Source organism: Nycticebus coucang, chromosome 1 (assembly GCF_027406575.1).
Source record: "Nycticebus coucang isolate mNycCou1 chromosome 1, mNycCou1.pri, whole genome shotgun sequence".
Lineage (NCBI taxonomy): Eukaryota > Metazoa > Chordata > Mammalia > Primates > Lorisidae > Nycticebus > Nycticebus coucang.
Window position 1 is genome coordinate 151,171,911 of NC_069780.1, and position 22,552 is coordinate 151,194,462.

Below are 22,552 nucleotides of genomic sequence, written 5' to 3' on the forward strand. Positions count from 1 at the left end.
CAGCACATAAGCACCCTTGCTACAGCCCAGAATTCAGTGTAAGCAGTTTGGCTCACTCAAGATCCTGGACACCCAGTCCCTTGGCAGCAAGGAGTGAAAAGGCAATACTTCAGCAAGATCTGTATATGTCTGGGGCTGGGGGGAGGTGATATGTGTATGTGTTCAAGGGAAAGAAAGGGAGGGAGAAGTAAAAAAGAGAGACTGAACTTGAAAAATACCATTTCATTTTGGCTTAGGTGTGGCCAACGATTTCCTCTACTTAGATAAGAAATTTTTACTAATTTGTTTTCAGTAATTAAAATCTGTGACATTCAGTATTTTGGGGAACAGTCAACAAGAATGAAGCATTACATCACACAACACAATTCTGAACACTTTTCTTTAGCAAGTTGCTGGATTCAGAGATAAGCTGACTTGAGACACTAATGGTTTTATATTTTATCACCAAAACTTGCTCCAGGGAGTAAGAGGGGAGAAGAGAAAGCCAAACTATTCTCAAGCATAAACCTTTTCTCTTTAATGCCAAAACTGCTTTTTTGGACCTGAGCCCAAAAAGGGAAGGCTTTGTTCTCATTTGTCTTTGGCACTATTTAAAACTCTCCTAGCAAATCCTCTTGCAGTAGAGGGAATGTTCTACTATCCACTTATGAACTGCAGGATGATTTCAGTTTGCATTGTGCAGTTGACAGTTTAGCTGCCTTATTTATTGGTGACGCAACCTACAGCCAGCTATCATAACCAGTCACAACAGGTTAGAGAGTGGTGCTAAAGCGACCAAAATACAAAAGCACTTTATGCCTTTATGGCATGGCCTTATCTGGAAATCACGAGTAGCAGACACATAGCATAACATGTGTCCCAAATAAATAATCTGCACACCTGGTCACAGCAGAACTGGGGGAAGCAGGAAAAGGAATCTAGGATAAAAACTAATTACTCCTGAATGTTCGTGTGCTCAGCAATGAATTAGCAGTTTCAGTTCTATATACAAAGAATAGCAATGAGCAAGAACTTTTGTGTGAATATGATTCAAGTTGGTACAATAATAATGATTAAATCAGCAAAACAGTCTTCTTTCAAATCTACTTCAAAGTTATAATTTCCTAGAACTTGAACCCCAAATTAGATTAATAAAAAAAACAAAAGGTTTCATAGGAAAATTTACATTTTCTAGTAAGTGCCAACTCTTGTCCAATTTATGTGGAAAGAATCCCCAAAATATAAATAAATGTGAATTTTCACGATTAAACAATGCAACTAAGCGTCACTGAGTAATGCCTTTTTAAAGTTTCAGCTAAAAAAAAAAAATGCATCCATATGTGTGCTTATGAAAACATCTTTACAAACACAGAGAAAAATCAAAGGACTGCTATGCTTACAGGTTATCCCTGGTGAATGTCCTTTATATACAATTAACGTTCTGAAGAAAAAGGTAACTTTTAAAAGTAAAGTTACCAAAAATTAGATTTAAAGTTATTTTCAAAATTGGTCCCTAAGAATAGGTAGAATTTGCTAAACACACATGCTAGTTATTTTGCCCTAATTTTTCTATACTGTGCAAAATAATATTCTATCAGCATAGTTATAAGCTATTAAAAAGTATTTTTCTCGGGCGGCGCCTGTGGCTCAGTGAGCAGGGCGCCGGCCCCATATACCAAGGGTGGCAGGTTCAAACCCAGCCCCGGCCAAACTGCAACAACAAAAAAAATAGCCAGGCGTTGTGGCGGGCGCCTGTAGTCCCAGCTACTCGGGAGGCTGAGGCAGGAGAATCGCCTAAGCCCAGGAGTTGGAGGTTGCTGTGAGCTGTACCGAGGGCAATAAAGTGAAACTCTGTCTCTACAAAAAAAAAAAAAAAAGTATTTTTCTCATCACTCAATGTTGTTTAATAAATTTGATTTTTGTTCTGAGCCTTTGTTGCCCTTTATCTGTATTTCTCTGTGTAGTTGGTAACCCAAGTGTAAAATTCCATGAGTGTTTCAAGTTAAAAAAACGAATTGTTGTTTTAATAATTACAACTAACTGCGGCTGCAGGAAATAACTTTCAAGTTAAATTTTTGGCAGGTTGCTAGAGCTTGAAGGAAACGAAGAGATTATGGAAGTCAAAGTCTTCTTTTCATAGGTGAGAAATAAGACCCAGGAGACCTCCCTTACGTCACATAGAGATGAGAACTCTGATCTATCTACTACTGATGAAATGTTTTATCCCACATCACAGAATTTTGAAGGTTGCAGTTATCTATTTTTCTAGTAAATCATTTCAAAGTAACAGGGAAAAATGAATTGTTATTAAGATGATACATAATCTACACACACTACCTTTGCTAAACTAGAGGTAACTAGCATGGCAACCTTGAGCAAGCCTCTTAACCTTATCCTCATCTGTATGGCTAAAGGTTTAAGTAGTGAGTTTTCATAGTTATTTACTATATAAATAGTAAATAGTAGTATTATTCATGATTAACAATACTTTTCTGGGTCAAGAATCATGTTTCATTATTTTGTTTAATTACCAACACTAAACCCATTTTAAAGATGAGAAATTTGAGGTTCAGAGAAGTGCTTTCCCCAGAATCTAATAGGAAGGAGCTAACAGGTCTGACTAGGACCCAGGTTATTAATCATTACACTGTACTATCTCTGAGATGGAAATATGCAGTTCCAAAACCAAGTTCAGAACCAGAGTGGATGCAATCTGTTTTGCATGAGAACACTTCCCAACCTGTGAATGTCTGAAACTATGGCAAGATGCTGGAAATGCAAGACCCAGGCCTCCCAGACTTGGGCCTCACACTATCTTGCCCTAGCTCTAACATAACTCCTCCTCTGGGCCTCCTGACCTACTTTCTAGCACACTGTGGTTACCTATCCAGCTACAAAGGTTTTTTATTTTGTCCTAAGCACTGAGATCTAAGAATTGGCTGGGAGCAATATAAGACTCTGCCTGGTTCTCTCTCTGCCCCCAGCTGGGTACCTGAACCTGATCTATACCACCCCCATTCAGACGGGGGACCCTGAGCTATACCCACAGCTCTCCACACGGTCCTATGACTGTTGATGTCTAGGCCTGTGTGTCCTCCACCCACACCCAGGCCACACACCTCCCACAGGCTCCTTTCACCTATTCCACTCCCTACACTTCTTAGGCTATAGTGCTCTACCTCACAACTCCCATGGAACCCGCCCGACACTTCCCCCATGCCCAGCTGACCGGGGCCCTGAACCACAGGTAAACTGGCTGTAGGATGGAGATTTCCTCCCTGCTGGGTCCCTAGCACCTTGGTGCCCAGTTCACAGGAGTTACTAGGAGTGTTTCCAGAAAGTATGATACTTGTCAGGAGTGCCAGCACGACTGCCCACAGACATTAACCCAGGCATGCTTACTTCTCCGCTCTGTGGCTTCATTAGAAAGAGCACCCTTCTTAAGGGATTTGAGTGACCCCACTCAGTGAACACATCTCATGTGCTCATTTATCTGTAACTTTTCAGCTTGCTAGGACCTTGTCGGTGGAGGCCTGGCAGCTGACATGAACCTTGTGAAGAAGCCCATGCCATCATGGCCTTGGATCATTCTCAAGGACAGCAGCATATAACTGGGTACCAGAATGTTTCTCCTGAGATTATGCCTCTGAAATTTTAACACAAATTAATAAGAAAATTTGATTCACTTTATAATAAAGTGTGCTTTATAAACACCTCCTTAAACACCAAACACTATTGGTCAGAGAGAGATGACTACATGACCAAAAAAAAACCAACAACTTTGCTTAAAAGTGGCAAATCTAACTCAAATCTTGAGAAACTTCCAGGTGTGTCCAACCTGTTGGCTTCTCTGTGCCACAATGAAAGAAGAGTTGTCTTAGGCCACTCGTTAAATCCACACCGATTAAAAAAGGGGAGGGCATGAATAATTTTTGTGGTATCTGCTGCTACGAAAAGCAAAAGGGCCTCACATAATCCACATGGCCCACAGGCAGCACACTGGACACCTCTAAACCAAAGAGTTTGGAGTTTACAATATAATATTGACTTCTACAAACAGTCTCATATATTTTTAGTGGATATCAATAATTCTTTGCTGCAAAGGGAACAAAAACATATTTTAAAAATCTCACGGAGACGGAATGAGCGTTCCAGACGAGGGAAGGGCATTCAGCACACTAAGAAAGAAGTAGCGTCGGTTGGAGAAATAAAGAGATGAGTGTGGTACCAAGTATCTAGAGCAAGATGTTCTAGAAGGGGAGCAGAGTCGGATGGCCAAGGGCTTCTGAGCTACATCCAGCAGTTGGGACTTTATTCTGAGGTGAAGGAAAAGGCTGACAACAGCCTGACCCCGGGTTAGCAGTCGTGGCAACAGAGAAAAGTGGGCCGATTCTAAGGCTGACAGGAGAGAGGCAACAATAGAAGGAGCTGGACTGGAAGTGGAAGGCGAGAAAGTCAAAGGAGTAAGAGCAGAGAAATCAGGGAAATGGTGGCAGTGTTCACCTACATAGGCAAGGAAAACAACAGAGAGAGCTGAGGGTTCCGACATCTCACAGCTGCAGTGCCTGCCACGCTGGCCCTCCTAGAGGAACGAGCCCAGAGACAGATGCATGCAGGATTCTGCCACAGAAACCAATACATTTTAGGCACCAAAATGTCAGTAGAATGATTAAGCAAAGACATAGATGATAAGCTGACATATCCCATATCCTTTCCTTTTTGGTCAAAGACTGGCCTTCCTTTAATCCTTCTGTGAAACTTGAAATTTGGTTATTTAGGAATGTAGACCCTTGAAGCAAAAAACAGAGCAAAGGTACAGTACATGTACTTTATAACTTCTGAATTAAAACATTTTAATTCAGGGGAAAAAAGAAATATTTTTATTCAATAGTGCTGGGACAACTAGGCAACCGTTTGAAGAAAACAAAGTTAGAGCCCTAAGTCACCCCTTAAACTTCAAATGGATCTGAGACAAAAGTCCTTTTAAAATCCCATAAAAATACTATTAGAAGTCTTGCAGTAGGGAATAATTATAACTATTCTTATATAGTGTTCACAATTTACAAAGCAATATTTAAGAGCTACACAAACATGAACCCTTTCAGTCTTCACAACTCTAAAGTAGATACTATTATTATCTTTATTTTACTGTGAAAGAAGCTGAAGTGCAAAGAAGTAAAATAATTTCTAAGACTGCCTGACAGTGGTGAAACTCTGTTTTCTTAATCACAAGACAGCACTGCCTCTCTGGAAGGCCTTTTTACACCTGCCCTAAACACCGAAGTCATGAAGGAAAGAACTGAAATTTGAAAACAAAAACATAAAACTTCTTAATGGAAAAACACCATAATCCAAGTTTTAATTCGTAACATGACAAGCAGAGGAAAACAACTGCAACAAAGGCCACAGCTTATTTCTAATATACAAAGAGAGCATATAAATCAATAAGAAAAAGTAACAATGCTCTCTGGTGTGTGAAAGGAAATAGACAAAAGAAGTATGAAATTGACCATCAGTATAAGATGCACAAGGATGCTAAGAAACTAAGAATTGAAAATTAAAATGACAAACCACCTTTCATTTACCAGATTGGCAAAAATGGAAGATTCATGATATACAATGTTGACAATATGGGCAATGGGCATTTTCACAATCTGTGAGGTGAATGTAAATTGGCATCATGTTTTACAGAGCAATTTAGCTATATAATCAACTTTTAAAATATGCATGCCCTTTGACTCATCAATTTCACTTCTGAATATTTATTTTACAGAACTAAAATCCATGTACCAGGTAGTCACTGAAGCTTAATGTAATAACCAAAAGCAAACAATGTAATAGATGTCTAAAAGCAGGAAACCAGTTATTTAATGACTGTCACATGACGGAATACTATGCAGTCATTAAAAAGATAGCTCTGTGTTCACCAAGAAAACAAAATACTGTTAAGAAAAAAAGCAAAGAAAAAAAGCAAATTGTATAGTAGCAGCATGCACAGTATGGTCTTGTTTGTTAAATGACAGAGCTAATTTTTTTAAAACAAATTTTTCAAAATAAAGCTTTGCTGTTTCAAAAAATTTTGTTACTCAAATCCAGAAGTTTTGCTGTCCAATCACTTAATTAATGAAGTTTAATTCTATAAATTCTGAATCCCAGAAATACCATTAGGACATTGTAACAATGTAGCTGGACAGCAGAGTGATGCCAGTGCCCTGGAATACTTGAAACACATTTTAAAAAATTCAAAATACATTGACACTAAACACTAAAGCTTTTTCAGGAATACTAGTATCTACATTAATCTATCACACCTTTTTTTTTTTTTTTTGTAGAGACAGAGTCTCACTTTATGGCCCTTGGTAGAGTGCCGTGGCATCACACAGCTCACAGCAACCTCCAGCTCCTGGGCTTAAGCGATTCTCTTGCCTCAGCCTCCCGAGTAGCTGGGACTACAGGTGCCCGCCACAGCACCTGGCTATTTTTTTGTTGCAGTTTGGCCGGGGCTGGGTTTGAACCCGCCACCCTCGGTATATGGGGCCGGCGCCCTACTCACTGAGCCACAGGCGCCGCCCCTATCACACCTTTTTTAAAATCTAAGGTTCAATAAAAGTAACCTGGCTTATTACCCCCAAAGGATTTAAGAGTACTAATAGAAATCCAGAAAATAAGTAACACACACAGCCATGCTAAGTTACGAAATGCCTATTTCAAAACACAAGAACCATCTTACAATATGTAGACATTAAGAATGTTTTTGCAAGTAAACATCTCATTTAACCAAAAGCCTTGCAGTAATGAACTTGGTCAATGCTACACAGCTGGTGCTTAGAGCATGACTCCTCACCCTAACCAGGAAATAAGTCAGTATGTGTTGATGGTGGTGATTATCACCTATTTTAAAGAAAATGCAAGGTATAAAAATTACTCAGGCCAATAAATAAAGCAAAACAACTTTTCCACTCAGGTAATTCACAAGACAATTTCTAATTAGCAGCATCCAATTTCATGTAATTCTGAAACACACCTTATTTATTCAGTGTCATCAAAGCTACAACACTGTATCTTCCAGTAATTTAGAGGTTTACCACTTTAAGGATTATAATACTTTCTATAATAATACTTTTTATGATAATACTTTCTATGATAATTAACTTTCTATAATGATCTTAAGTAAATTTTTTCCTTAATATATAAGCTTCTAATTTTAATCCACAAAGTATATAGTAACATGGCAATTTTTTAATAATGAGCCATAGTTACCATTATAAACAAAAATAAATGTGTATAGTCTCAATATCACTAATTTTACAGTAAAAAACTGATGCCCCAAAAGTAATGTTGAATAGTACTGTGGTTTAATAAAATTCTAACTGTAGAGGTTACCCAGGTAGAACTAACTGTACCAACACCAGGTGGCTCCCAACTGCAATGTTTCAAAGTCCTCTTCTCCCCTCTCTCCCGACAGACACTGCTGCCTTCAGGTAACCTGCCTCTCACAGGACTCACACTGCTCTCTCTTCTAATTGGCTGCTTTTAATTGCTGCATGTTAGGAACACCAAGTGAACAAGACTACAAGGACATCTTAAATAAGTGCCAATCATGAAAAAATGCTCTTGGAATTCTTCTAAGTGTAAAATCAAAGAACTTCAAAGCATAGATATTGTTACAGGTCTTCTGGCTGCTCAGAGCACTTTTGCTTCTTACTTCTTAGTGCTAACCATGTTCTAGATAAGGGAGGTTACTGGGTTTAGTTACCACCAGTAAACTTTAAGACGTTTTCTGTTACATGGGTTCTTGGCTCCTGCACTCTCACATTGTACTTGCCTGGCAAATCTTTTCTTTAATGCAAATGTGAACCTCTATCCCAAGCTGAATTATGATCAAATGAATTTTGGATGAAGTAAGGTTACTAAGACAAGATCCTAAAAGTGGTACCTTAAGTTTACACTTGATCTTAGCCAAAAGGCCGAGAAGCGATGGTACCTTAAGTTTAGATAACATTCTGAGAACTTGAAAAAAACAAATAATTTTATATTAACGCATGACAACTTTGTGTGTGCTCATTCATATATACATATTCAACTCCTTAGTAAGAACAGAAGAATCATGTACATATATAAAGTAGTAGTTTATTTTACATATATAAAGTAGTAGGCTGTTTTCTCTATGCAACACTAAGCCATCCCCCTTCACTCAAGGCACTAAGTGTGTCTACAAGTCCAGATACCTCCCAGTGCATATATTACAAAACTACAATTTGGAGACACCTAAATTACATCTGAGCAAAGGGGAAGAAAAGATGACCCACTAGTTCAAACTTGCTATTGCCCCTCTCATTCATTTATTCAACAAATATTAACCAAGTGTGTGCCAGGCATTTTGCTAGCTGCTGGGTCCCAGCTACAGACCCTCCCGCTCAGTCTTATGGTTTTCTGGAGAACGCAGTCACTCATTAAATGAGATAACAGATCTAAAATCATAGCACTGACAATAGAGACATTGCTACAAAGCCAGTCTGAGTGATCAGGGAAGGCGTCCCAAAAGAAGTGTCATGAGTCAGAATCTCATCAATGAGAAGGGGACGTGGGGACTAGAGAGAAAGTGCTCCTGGCAAAGGGAATGTGCAAAGGCACTATGGCAGGAGGCAGTGCGGTGATTTTAAGGATCTCAAAGGAGGCCATTCCGCAGACAAGGGCAAGTGTGAGCTGAGATGGGCCTGAAGAGGCAGGCAGGGAACTGACCAGGCAAGGACTTGGTAAGGCATGTTAAGCATTCTCTGGTCTGTATCCAAATAACAACCATGTGAAAGTTTTACAATTTAATTTAATTTCTGGAGGGAGGAAGTTATGATCGCTCTGGCTGCATGGCATGGGCTGTGGATTGGAGAGCAGGGTAAGGGGAGCAAGGGAGGAGGCAACCACATTAGTCTGCAGGACGGAGGACACGCACCTGGGCTCAGGGTGTGCCAGGTCAGATCCCCTGAGAATGGACTGACGCTGAGTTGTGGAGAGGAACAGGAGGTGTCTGAGGATGACTCTGAAGATCATGAACTTGGTTGGTTTTAGACATCCGAGTAAGGAAGGACTTGTAGTCAGGACAGGTCTGGAGTTTAGCAGAGGTCGTGGCTAGGAAAAAAATTCTGCAATCATTTGTGAATGAATGGCCAGTAACTCATCTAAGGCCTTAATGATACTGGGGTGAGGGAGGAGACAGAATGACGAAAGGCTAGGACAACCCCAAGGATCTCCTATCAGCAATCTTCTACCTGCTCCTACCAGCAGGAGGATCACTTGAGCCCAGCTCTTCAGGAGCTTGAAGATGGGCTGCCAAGGAAGAACTGCCATAGTTAATAAGAAAAGCAGGAGGTCTTACCCATGAACTGAAATACTTACATACTTTCAAATACCAGGAACTCAATTCTCTCAATATTAGACAGTTTGAGCATAGCTCTAACTATTTTGTAACTATACTTAGTCATCAAAATGTACTTATTATAAGTTTTCCATTATATAAAATTGGTCAACATTATCAATGGCTGCTTGTTAAATACCAATTACTGCTACCAAATACTAGGAAATGTACAAAAACTCCTAAAAAGCAACTCTTACTATTAAAACTTGCCTTTAGCTAGATCATAATTAAAATCATATTACATACAGTAAGTTATCTTCTGATACACTAATTTCAAAATAACTACTTTAGGAAAGCTGTTTAATAATTCATGGTAACGTTCCTACGCACCAGTATTTATGGGTGTCAAACACTAGTCTAGCTGCTGGGAGATGGTATTTAGTACTCAGAATGCTCTTAGACCAGTCTGAAGATTATTGGATGACATATCACTTGAATGACTAGGCAAGAAGGAAAAGTAAAGCTGGGTACAGAGGTGAGCACCTGTAGTCCCAGCTACCTGGAAGGCTGAGGCAGAAGGATCACTTGAGCCCAGGAGTTCTAATTCAGCCTGGGCAATACAGCAAGATCCCATATGACCCTGTATGACGGAAGGGCAGAAGGACAGAAGGACAGAAGGAAGGGTAATGATTAACATTTATTTGTCAAGAGCAGAGCTTCCATTTACAGCTTAGCATCTACCCTCTTTATCTACCCTCTCTCTCCTCCACACACACCCACCATCATGTATCTATACCTAGTGAATTTAGTTAATGCAATAATTACAATGCTGTGTAAGCTGTGCCATGCGGCTCCACAGACTTCCTTCAGTCTTCAAGATATCTGATGGCCTCATTAATAATGCCCAGGTGACAGACTTATACTTTCAGAAACATATACTTTGTGAGTTTCAACCATTCTCCTTAGCATCCCACATCACCTTAATCAAACTAACCAGCCTGGTATTCCTAAGGAGTCCGTCACTAACAATACAGAACTCCCTTTCATTCCAATCATACCTGTATCAACTGTGACACGCCATGGAGTAAATAAAGACAAGGCTATCTTATTGATCATCTTATGCCCTAGAGTGTATTTTACATTTCCCTACGTTCTCATAACTAGCAGAGTTGCTGTTACTAATAATAAAGACTGAGTTTTAGAACTAGCATTGGCAGATACTGAATTTCTTGCTCCCCATACCCTCACTTTAATTTTCTCTTGCAAGAAAAAAGATAGGCATGCCTGAACTTGCAGTTCTGTATATATTCCTCTTAAGGTAGGAGACAGAAATAATTTGAAACTATTCTGTATCCAGATTTCTTTTCCCATTATTGTGACCCCAAACCATAGCATATATCTGTCCCAAGAGAAGGGAGAGAAATCAAAAGAAAGGGGCAAAAACTAGCAGGCCAGATGTAAAAGCAGAAGATAAGGACGAATCTCTTAAACACTGACCTGAAAAACTAATTAATTCTTCAGAAAGTTATAGAGTATGTGTAAGTGGATTCACCACAGGAATATAGAGGGAGTGCTGGAGAGGAGATTCAGAGCACTAACCATGGATCTCTCCTACAGCACTTAACACGGAATTGTGGAACACGTTCATACTACACTCCACCCACAGAAACAGAGGCTGTGCACTGACCATCTTTTTCTCTACCACCAGACCATGGCCTGGTAAGGGTTCATAAATACTGAATGACTGAAATCTAAAACAGTAACAAAGCGGTAGAGTCCAGCAATACCGAAAGTTTCTTCCTGTTTAATGATTAAGATGAGTAGTGTTGATTGCAGCTTCTTTATCGTTCACTTATCATTAATATAGCAAAATCAATAAATCCAAGACACATCCAAAACTAATCATTTATCATCTTTGCCTGACATGGTAGGGTGAACTAAATACAGTTTAACTGTATCACGTGCATAAGACCAGGTTACAGCAAGGTGGGAATTATATACACGTCAGCAGACAGACAGCACTGGGAAGAGATGTAGCTAGCAGCATATCATAACTCCTGCACAACTTTCTCCTTAAAAATCATTAATTAGTTTGATTACTGAATTGAAAAAGAAAATGGAGGAAGTGGAAAGAAATCAACTGTGGAGTCAGACTAACTTGGGGTTGAATCCCAGATGTCTTCCAGTTGTGTGATCATAGAACTTTTACTATCTCAGGTAAGTTATCTCCTACAAACAGGAATTACAGCACTTCGAAGGGTACAGTACTGATTAAATGAGATGTTATATATAATTTGCCTGACACATGGAAGGCAAGGAAGGAAGGTGACTATACAGAAGATATTTAAGTACATCTGTATGCTCAGTGAACATGTTTTAAGCCACAAGTAAAATCCTTGTATTTTTGCAATTTGAATTAGAGAACCTGCCTAATGTAATTGCTTTGTAAAGAACCATTTACTTTAATTCCAGTCCTGATTATTTCTTTTTCTTTTCTTTCTTTTTTTTTTTTTTTTTTATTGTTGGGGATTCATTGAGGGTACAATAAGCCAGGTTGATTATTTCCTTCTTGATTAAAAATGTTCTTAAAATGATTTCTTATTGAAGACAGCCCTGGGTTATTCCTAATACTGCACATTTCCTCACATTAATATTCTACCTATTTACATTTTTAAGTTGGTCTAACTTTTGAATTAGGATCTAAAAAGATGCCAGGACTAAGAAAAACAACCAAATATAAGGAATATACTTGGTATGTCTGATACAAGCAAAGCATTTTAAGGTTAGAAGTGCAATACATATGTAATTCTGAAGCAGCCTCCGGAGACTATTGTTTTCCACCACACATTTTCCCATTGCCTTCAGTACCAAGAGATACCCCTGAACCTAGGAAGAGGAATGGGGTACAAAGTTACAAAGAGGTGCTTTCTAACTCAGAACACTTTGTGATGCCCCTTATTTTCCCTCAGGGCAATCCATTCCACATTAAAAATCTTGCCACCCTATCATTTCTTCCCTTGGAATGCACACAGCCAGTGTCAAGAACTGATCAGCAGACTCAGCCTAGGCAAGCTGTAGCTGGTTTATTTTTTCTTTCTCTTGTCCAAATCAAAAGAATACTCCTTTCTTTTCACATTGTGAAATTTTCAAGTTGACAAGTCAGTGACCATTTCTCAGACATGCAACATATTATGCTTGAGGTGCTACAGAAGATGCGAAAGAATATCAATGAACAGGGCTACTTCCTGTTTTTCGAATCTAACAAAATGGAGTTATTATAGTGTATTGGAAATCATATATGAAGGAATGTTGGTTAACCAGTCACTCTTGCCAAAATCAGATATGAAAAGAAAACAAAAGTTGGCAACAATTCTAGCTCTGATATTTCTCTTCCAAAATTATATTTAATAAGGTTAATCTTTGAAGAATGCAATAATTTTCTTACCTGATTTAAAATGGAACTTGGGGACAATGCATAACTACAAAATTTACAAATTCATGGTCACTTATGTAACCCCTTCTATTTGTTTTATAAAATCATCAATTTAACTTTTTAAAATACTTACTTTTAGGTAATAATGTCCTTTTGTCTCCTTTCTAGTAAAGGTCACTAAATTATATTGTAGCCTAACAGCTTCTAAAAGGAAGTGAAATCTCGGGGCTATATGAGGATAAAAGCAGCCTATGAAATATCTTTAGTTTTAAACAAAAACTAACATTAACAAGTACAGCATATCTTGTTCTTTCATGGGGCCAGCAAATTGATAGTTTGGTTTTTTTAAGTTACAAAAATAGGATGGAGTAATTATATCTACCAAACTTACAATAGACTGTTCAATGGAGAGTAACACTGTAATTTTTCTTCAAAGACAGTAAATAGGAAGAAAAAGCCCTTAAATTCTATAACATAAAGAAAAATTCCAAATCCTGGGGCGCCACTTATAGGTACAAAACTTTCACTCATTTCAGCCATACCCTGGAGAAGAGGAACAAACGTAAAATCTTCTATTTTAATAGGCATATTATTTATATAACATATACTTCACATATGTATTCTCTACACTTCTTACAACCAAAAAAATCAGAAACTGAAAAAAATTCTAAAATCAAAAATCACAGAATTCTCTAAAAAAAAAAAAAAAATGTCTTTCTGCCCCTTAGACAGAAAGGGTCTTCAGGCTGATAATACTATTACAGAAACATAAAAATACCTCAAAATTAGTGTTAGATTTTCCTCTTGGAAGTATTGCTTAAAAAAGTAAAATGATGTAAAGTTCAACTTAGAATTTACTAAATTCCTTGTTCTAAGACTTTAAATGGTAAATAATGAAGTATCATAATCAATATACAAAACAAAATACCAAAAAAAAAAAAAGCCTTTTCCCCATAATCAAACTTTTATACCAACAGATTCAAATGAATTTCAACCCTGCTATTAAGGAAAAGGGGGGGGGATCACTTTACATATGACATTTGCAATGAACCAACAATATTCTGGCTAACAATATTAATTTTTAGAAAAAGATTATGCTTACTAGCCCATTATGTGCAATTATAATCCATCCCTTAAGCAAAGACTGGAAAAAACCTAGGTTATAAAACACAAATATTAAGCATGGATTACTCAGTCCTTGAATTCTATCTGCTTCCACCTTAGTCCTCTTATTTTTTGTCAACAGACAACACTATACAACTTCTACATACTGTTTTTACAGTGATTGTTCTTCTACGATATTCACAGTTCATTAAGATGACTAAAATGTTTACATTTCACAATTATTTACTGTATCCAAAAACTCACATCTAATGTAAATAACTAAAATTAATCTTACAAATTTAGGGTTAAAATATTTTATCTGGAGTTCATTTGTAGTAACAATCGCTTTCAAAGAGTTATTCTAAAGTTTTAATCCAATCAACGCAGAAGCAGGAAACAGGAGCATAACTAAGTTTCACGTGCAAGTGCGCACAGAAAACTACAACAGTCACAAATCTCCTTTCGTCTCCATATTGTCATGCTACAGTGCAGGAGTATAATTTTTAGGAGGTTTTCTTGGGGGGCAACTTTTATTTTATTTTTTTTCTCTTTAATCTTTTATTATTTTTTTTATTGTTGGGGATTCATTGAGGGTACAATAAGCCAGGTTACACTGATTGCAATTGTTAGGTAAAGTTTGGGGGGCAACTTTTAAATAATAAATGGGTCATGATTTTAAAGAAGTAATCAAGTGCACAAGAAAGTGACAAATCACTTTACATAATTAACCAAAACCAAGGACTCCTACTGTCAAATTCGTCTCACAATAAGACACACTTTATTACTATAATAAGGTCAGGAGGCCAGGGAATTCTACAGGACAACGGGTGACTATAACAAAAACATCTCCAGCAACTCAAAATACCCATCAAGACTTTGTGTTTCGCATACATTAGCCACTTAAAAAAAAATTATGGATGGCACACTTAGAAGAATTTCCTTTAACATAAAAATTTCCGGAAGCCAAAAAAGGGTGAAGTCAATGAACTATTTGCTGGTCTAAATTACCTTACACATATCGTGCTTCATAAGCATCAGAAGTCGTATCTGAGCCTAAGCTCACCGCACCGTGGCCCTGGAAATCGGTGGGCGGCCAGCGCAGCTGCCCCTCGCAGAAAGCACCGCACCAGCCCAGCGATCCCCGAGCCACGCCAGAGGGACTGCGGGGAGCAGTCGCCACTGCTTTGAAACTGAAAGGCTGACACATCCGGTCCTGGCTCTTAAACCAATCCGCCAAAAGCAAACTTCAAAGGCCAAATTCAAACTCCAAACAGAAGTCACTCAAATCTTAGTGGTGCAGTTCATATTCCCAAGAACACCCGGAGCCCCTCGGGAAACGCAATTAGAAAAACCGCACGTCCTAGAAGACTGCAAGCCCCCACCAGTTTGCAGCCGTCGCTGCATCGCTTTGACAGGAGTTACCGAGACGTCCACTCAGAGCCCCTGCGGCCAGGGCTGGGGGCGCACGGTCTGTGCCCCGGCCCGGTACCTGCCTAGCGACTCTAGCCCTGGACAGGCTGAGGGGTTCTGCCTGTCACCGCAGCGGTGACTTGCTGCTTTCTCCTCTACCCTACGTGTCCACTACCCCGCCCCTTTTCCGACCTCCGCCCGCCACCAGCTCCGGCCTCGCCCCCCAGCGTCCCCGCCCCGGGGACACCCGTCTGGAGGAGCCGCTGCAGGGCTGTGCCCCGCCCCCTCGGCCCGGCCCCGGGGTCCTCCGAGAGCCCCGATTCCAGGAGCCCTACAAAGCCAGCCGGGACCCCCACACCTTTCGCAGTGGGTCCCCTCAGCGCCGCTTGCACGCCTGTCACATGTCTGCAAACAATAACAAACTCTCCCGCACGTCCCTGTCCGGTCCCTCAGGCTGGATCCGGGGCGCCGCCCGACTCTGTAGGGGCCGAGAGTTCCCCAGGGGCGCGGGTCCTGGCAAGAGGCGCGTAGCCTAGCTGCACCGAGCCTGAGGACGCCGTGCGCGGCGCCTGAGATTCATTCATTGCCCTCTGCCCGCTCCCCAAGTCCCCGCCGCGCCCCAGGTCGCGTTGCTCACCCGGAGGGGGCCGCTGCAGGAGGTGGCTCGGCGGCAGGCGACCGCTTCTCCCCGGGCTCGGCCCCCGCGGGACTCGAGGCGCCGCTGTCCCGCACGGCCACCGGCTCGGTAGGGTGGGCGCCGCCGCGGCTCGCAACTCCGTGGGGTGCCGGCACCGCCACAGGCTGAAAACTGCTCCCACCAGCCGCCGCGTCTGCGGGCTCCGGCGACGGAGAAGTAGAGGAGGACGGCGGCGAGGCGGCGAGGAAGAGCGGCGGCTCGGGCAGCTGGTCCAGCTCCACACTCCGCACTTTGCGCAGCTGCCGCCGCCGCCAGTCCGCCCGCTCGCGGCCCCCGCTGCCCGCCTCCCGCAGCAGCCCCGCGGACGCTGCGGGCGCGCTGCTCGCCTTGAGAGCCCCTCCGCCGCCGCCCGCCTCGGGGCTCGGAGCCCGGGCGCCCGGGAATCCCGACGACGAGGAGCAATTCCCCGCCGCCGCCGCCATTTTCTCTCGCGGGCTACATTCGCTCGTCCCCGGCGAGGGAGGGAGGGGGCGGGGAGAGCGCAGGGGGCGGGCACTGCGCCGCTGGCGTAGGGTCTCCTGCGCCAACTGCGTGAGTGCGGCCCGCCGGAGGCCGGGCCTGGACCGACGGGCGGGCGCGCGAGGTCCGGTCCGCGGCTGAAGCGGAGGTGGAGGGCGGGTCGGCGGGGGCGGCGGCTGCAGGTGGGAGGGAGTGGGCTGTGCGCTTGGCCACTGCGCGGGCGGCCGCGGTGGAGTCGGCGGTGGCAGGCGCGGGGGCTTTCTGTGCTCTGAGTGTTGCACCCGCAGCGCGGCCAGGTAGTTCCCGTCGCACCGGCGAAAGGAGGAGCCTCGGCGGCAGCATCGCGCCGCTTCCCCTCTGCTGCAGTCTCTCCGGCACTCCGCAGGAGTTCTCCCTGCGGGAGTTGCAGCTTCCGAAAGAAGAGATTAGTGCAAACTTGGATTTATGGTGCGTGAAGGGGACTCAGGCAAGACGATTTGCAGTCTGTCATTCGCGCTGCCCTCCGCAGTGGGCATCGGGGGACCGCGGCGCGGACCTCCCTCCCTCCCTCCCCCACCCGGTCCGCACCGGACGCTCAGGTGGCGCCGGGGAACGCCGCCCGCTGCAAAGCGAAAGAAAGCCAACGTTTGGCGGACGTGCTGCAGCGGACCTGAAAAATAAAGTTTTGTATTTGTTTTCTTTTTAAAGAGAAACATTCCTTCTCTTTGGTCCCACTTCCACCCCTCGTGCTACAAATAACAAAACTTAAGAATTTCCTGTAATACCTTGTTCACGTCCTCAAGCCGCTGAATTGGGACTCTCCCCGTCTCCTCCCCCCGCGGCTGGAGAGAAACGGTTGGCCGGGGGGAGGGGCCGGGAATGTCCCTGGCGACCTTTAATTTTTCTTGGGCTGCCTTTGGGAAGGGCATCCGTATACAGGACCTCCTAGAGCACGTTTAGGGAAGGGATCACCGCTCTGCCAGGAAGTGCACGATAATGTCATCCTCGGCCAGGTCCCAGCCCTCCCCGAATCCGATGCCTCTTGTAGCACGTCCCTCTTCCCGGCAGGGAACAGGCAGGGTTCTCTCCACCCTCACCCCTGCGGGGTCAGGGTTGTCCTCTGCGGCGAGCAGAACCCATCCTGTCCCCGGAGTCTTGGCGAGAAGGTGCTTTTGGAAGGAAAAAGCAACATTTACATGTTGATGATTTTCGACCTTTTTTTTTCTTCAACCGTGTAGAACCGTGTTGTGTTCATCTCTCCCCTTCTTTTCCTGTAACCGTTTAGATGGGAAATCTCCCAGAAACCAGAAGCAGAGTCTCTGCGTTTATTTTGTGAAACATTAAGACTTGGAGGGACGGTTGTTCTTAAGTAGAGAAAAGAGACAGCTATCTTGACAGTTTTCGTATATTTAGACAAAAGCCTATCTGCTGAATGAGTCCTTTGACTTTTTGAAAATGAAAGCTCCCTTCCTAGGTATTATGTTAAATGAGCAGCAAGGTTTACAGGTGGGATTTTTTTAAGGGTCCTAATTTTATATTATTAGCTCCGTGTTTTGAATGCTGCTGTAACATCTGTCATAAAATAGTTTTAGGTCATTATATTTAACAGTACGAATTTTGAAGGTTTAGATAAATCTGTTAAAATGTTTAAGTCTACATTTAATCTATATTTATACGCTTTTTTAATGATAATCGAATGTATCATCCAAACCAAACAGTAGTTATTTCCCACATCTTCCTGTATTACCACACCCACCAAATCCTACATTGAAAGGAATAAACTTTCCTTGCTCCTCTTTACATCTAAAAACCTTTGAATTTCCACCAACATACTCGGGGGGGCCTGTGAGAAAAGTAAGTGGAAGCTTTTAACCTTTCAAATTGTTTCAATTTTGAAGTTTGGCCAGAGTAGCAAAGTAAAAAGGAGGTTCCAGCAAAATGTTGACTTTTGTCTCTTGTTTGTGGTGACTGAAACTGGGGATCAGAGAGAGAGCTACCAAATGCAATACTACCAACTAGCTGCGATGCTGTGACTGCCTCCATCCACCACTACCACTACCACTACCTAGGAGCCTTGGTGCTGGTCTTTTTAGTGCATTTATTCATTTTTTCCCTTTAATCCTCTGTGTAACTATTTGGAATATCATTATGCATGTGCATATGCGTACAGTGATTTTTTTGAGAGAAAAATAATCAAAGGACATGCTTGACTGAAAAGTGTTCTCTCCTACCATTTATTAATACAAAGTCTCCTTTGAGGGGCATTTATGGGATCGCTTCTCAAGTTTCTGAACATTAAGCGTAATTAAGACCCTAGCTTTGGTTTTGGTGCGGTTGGATTCTGCTTCTTTACATTACTGCACAGAGACAGGTCAATGTGATTTCTTTAATGACGTACAGGAGACTTCTATTTCTTCCAACATTGCTTCTATTCTGAAAACTCCAGTTACTATCTTCATTTTTGTGTCAACTTTGCAGTGATTTCACTCAGGCAATTTCATGACAATCTCGGTAGTCTTGATACCAGTGCTTTACACCTCTCTGCTTACACATAGTGCTTCTGGGAAGCACCAGCGTCACACCTCCGCTTCTAACTCAACAGTCATAGGCAGGATCCGGTTTGACACCGAATATTTCCTAATCAGACATAAATATCATAAGAATGAGCAGAAAATATGCACTGGCAGAAATATTTTAGCCTTTACATCATTCACACATATTTATTAAGCACCTATTGTGCACATGCAAGAACTTTTCTCTGTCTCTGGGGATATTGCTTGTTTTCATTTTCACAAAAAATGAATAAGCAAAATATTTCCATCCTCAAATATTTTCACTAATGGGTATCATGGGGGAAATGTATAGAATTTCAGGTCCACTAGTATGTGAATATGTTCACATATTCATGGCTCCGTTTGTGAGATTTAGGTCTCAGACATAAAAGAGTAAGAATGTAACCCTAAGAACAGGGCAAAAGCTAGTGTTCCTTCAGGTTTATAAATACAGATTGCAGAATATTTGCAAGAGAGCTGGGGCTACAAGTTAGTTTCTCTATGCTCTTGCTAGACAACCTGCTTCTCAGACCTTTCCAGATGTTCTAGGTCAGAAAATCCTGTCATCTGTGGGATAATTGGCCCCCAACAAGGGCACTGTAAGTGACATGGTAGCAGAAAGTCTTAACCAGCCTCCATTTAGCTGACTCATCCAGTAATAGATAGCAACCACTGTCAATGTGATGTGCAACATTCAGTCGTAGTACAGTACACACTCAGGCCTGTGTGCACCTGCATGCTTCTGTTCCCATGAGGTAGGTTATAAGCCCCATGAGTAACCATTGTACTTGTTCCCAAACCTGATTACACCTGTTATAGCTGTCCTTGTGGAAGTTAATTACAAATTGTTCAACTGATTATTAAATTAATAAAACATGAGTACGGGAGAGCATAAAGAAAATTGATCCAATGAAAATAAAGTTAAATGCTTTGAATGAAGGAAGAAAACCAAGACCCTGAAAAAATATCTCTCTAATTGTTGTAAAAGCTTGGGAGGAAAATATTCAAATCCAGAAGAATTTACTTAGCAAGTGTTGGTCACTACTCACTTTGCTTTAAAGAAACTAAATCTAAAAATTGTAGACAACCCAAAAGACATAGTAGAAATCTTAAAACAGAGGCCCCACACCCTAAAGATTAAGGCCGACAGCCAAAAATATTGGCTAAAATCCCCCAACCAACCCAAAGTAAACATTATTTGTTTATTTTAAGCTAAAGTAAAATATTTAAGATATATTTACATATGATCCCCATTTATTAAAAAGCCATCTCAACGTTTTACATGTGTTTCCATGCACTTAAATCAGAAACTAAATTTTGTACTAAATAATGAAAAACACTTGACTTGGGATTTTATATTTATTAAATTTAACCTATTTCACAGTTAGCAAAATTCAGCTCAGTTTACAACCCTACACTGATTCTTTGAATTCTTTGAATGATCCATTTTTTTTGATGCATGCTGAGATACTTTTTTCTTTTTTTTTATTGTTAAATCATAGCTGTGTACATTAGTGCAATCGCCTGTACCCATTCTAAGATGCACCATAGATGTGGCCCCACCCGTTACTCTCCCTCCACCAAAACCTCCCCCCTCCCTTCCCCTTCCCTGGCCCTTTCCCCATAGTCTTGTGCTATAGTTGGGTTATAGTCTTCATGTGAAAGCTATAATTTAGCTTCATAGTAGGGCTGAGTACATTGGATACTTTTTCTTCCATTCCTGAGATACTTTGCTAAGAAGAATATGTTCCAGCTCCATCCATGTAAACATGAAAGAGGTAAAGTCTCCATCTTTCTTTAAGGCTGCATAGTATTCCAAGGTATACATGTACCACAATTTGCTAGTCCATTCGTGGGTCAATGGGCACTTGGGCTTCTTCCATGACTTAGCAATTATGAATTGGGCTGCAATAAACATTCTGGTACAGATGTCTTTGTTATATTGTGACTTTTGGTCTTCTGGGTATAAACCTAGTAAAGGAATTATAGGATCGAATGGCAGGTCTATTTTTAGGTCTCTAAGTATTCTCCAAACATCCTTCCAGAAGGAACATATTAGTGGGCATTCCCACCAGCAGTGTAGAAGTGTGCCCTTTCCTCCACATCCACGCCAACATTTCTGGTTTTGGGATTTTGTTACGTGGGCTACTCTTACTGGGGTTAGGTGATATCTCAGAGTAGTTTTGATTTGCATTTCTCTGATGATTAAGGATGATGAGCTTTTTTTCATGTGTTTGTAGATTGTGCGTCCATCTTCTTTACAGAAGTTTCTCTTCAGGTCCCTTGCCCACCCTGAGATGGGGTCACCTGTTCTTTTCTTGCTAATACATTTAAGTTGTCTGTGGATTCTGGTTATGAGACCTTTATCAGAGGTATAACCTGCAAATATTTTCTCCCATTCTGAGGGCTGTCTGCTTGCTTTACTTACTATGTTCTTGGCTGTGCAGAAGCTTTTTAGTTTCATCAGGTCCCAGTAGTTGTATTTTTGATACTGCTTCAATTGCCTGGGGAGTCCTCCTCATAAAATATTCACCCAGGCCGATTCCTTCAAGAGTTTTCCCTGCACTTTCTTCAAGTATTTTTATAGTTTCATGTCTTAAGTTTAAATCTTTTATCCAGTGAGAGTCTATCTTAGTTAATGGTGAAAGGTGTGGGTCCAGTTTCAATCTTCTACAGGTTGCCAGCCAGTTTACCCAGCACCATTTGTTAAATAGGGAATCTTTTCCCCACTGAATGTTTTTAATTGGCTTGTCAAAGATCAAATAACGGTAAGTAGCTGGATCCATCTCTTGGTTCTTTATTCTGTTCCAGACATCTACTTCTCTGCTTTTGTGCCAGTACCATGCTGTTTTGATCACTATGGATTTATAGTACAGCCTCAGGTCTGGTAGCGTGATTCCTCCTGCTTTGTTTTTATTGCTCAGTAATGTTTTGGCTATTCAAGGTTTTTTCTGATTCCATATAAAACGAAGTATTATTTTTTCAAGATCTTTAAAGTGTGACAATGGAGCTTTAATAGGAATTGCATTAAAATTATATATTGCTTTGGGCAGTATGGACATTTTAACAATGTTGATTCTTCCCAGCCATGGGCATGGTATGTTTTTCCATCTGTTAACATCTTTGGCTATTTCTTTTCTTAGAGTTTCATACTTCTCTTTGTAGAGATCTTTCACTTCCTTTGTTAGGTATACTCCCAAATATTTCATCTTCTTTGGCACTACTGTGAAAGGAATAGAGTCCTTGACTGTTTGTTCGGCTTGGTTATTGTTGGTATATATAAAGGCTACAGATTGCTGGGATACTTTTTTTATTTGACTTTTGTGGCTATCATTTTTGCAGAAAATATTTGTTTATTTTTATTTATTCATTTATTTTTCTGAGACGGAGTCTCACTTTGTCACCCTGGGTAGAATGCTGTGGCATCATAGCTCACAGCAATCTCAAATTCTTGGGCTTGAGTGGTCCTCTTGCCTCAGCCTCCCAAGTGGCTGGGACTACAGGCACCCGTCACAATGCCCGGCGACAGGGTCTCAGGCTTACTCAGGCTGGTCTTGAACTGAGCTCAAGCAATCCATCTCCTTTGG

The 22,552-nt window shown here is 41.4% G+C and overlaps 1 protein-coding gene across 4 annotated transcripts in view; it reads right to left on the reverse strand.

Annotated features, from left to right (window-relative positions):
- The window catches only part of MAP3K1 (mitogen-activated protein kinase kinase kinase 1), an 82,820-nt gene extending 65,208 nt beyond the window's left edge, over nt 1–17,612 (reverse strand). The window contains exon 1 of one of the 4 annotated variants that reach the window (XM_053590322.1): nt 17,199–17,612. Coding sequence is in view for 2 of the 4 variants with exons in the window: in XM_053590300.1 (XP_053446275.1) it covers nt 15,916–16,397 (482 nt within the window). In the remaining 2 variants the exon portion in view is untranslated. Of the gene's footprint in view, nt 1–8,929; nt 9,098–14,876; nt 15,368–15,915; nt 16,469–17,198 lie in introns of those variants that run through there. The other 3 variants (XM_053590300.1, XM_053590314.1, XM_053590302.1) reach the window with 3 other exon arrangements.
- Between the last annotated feature and the right edge of the window lie 4,940 nt (nt 17,613–22,552).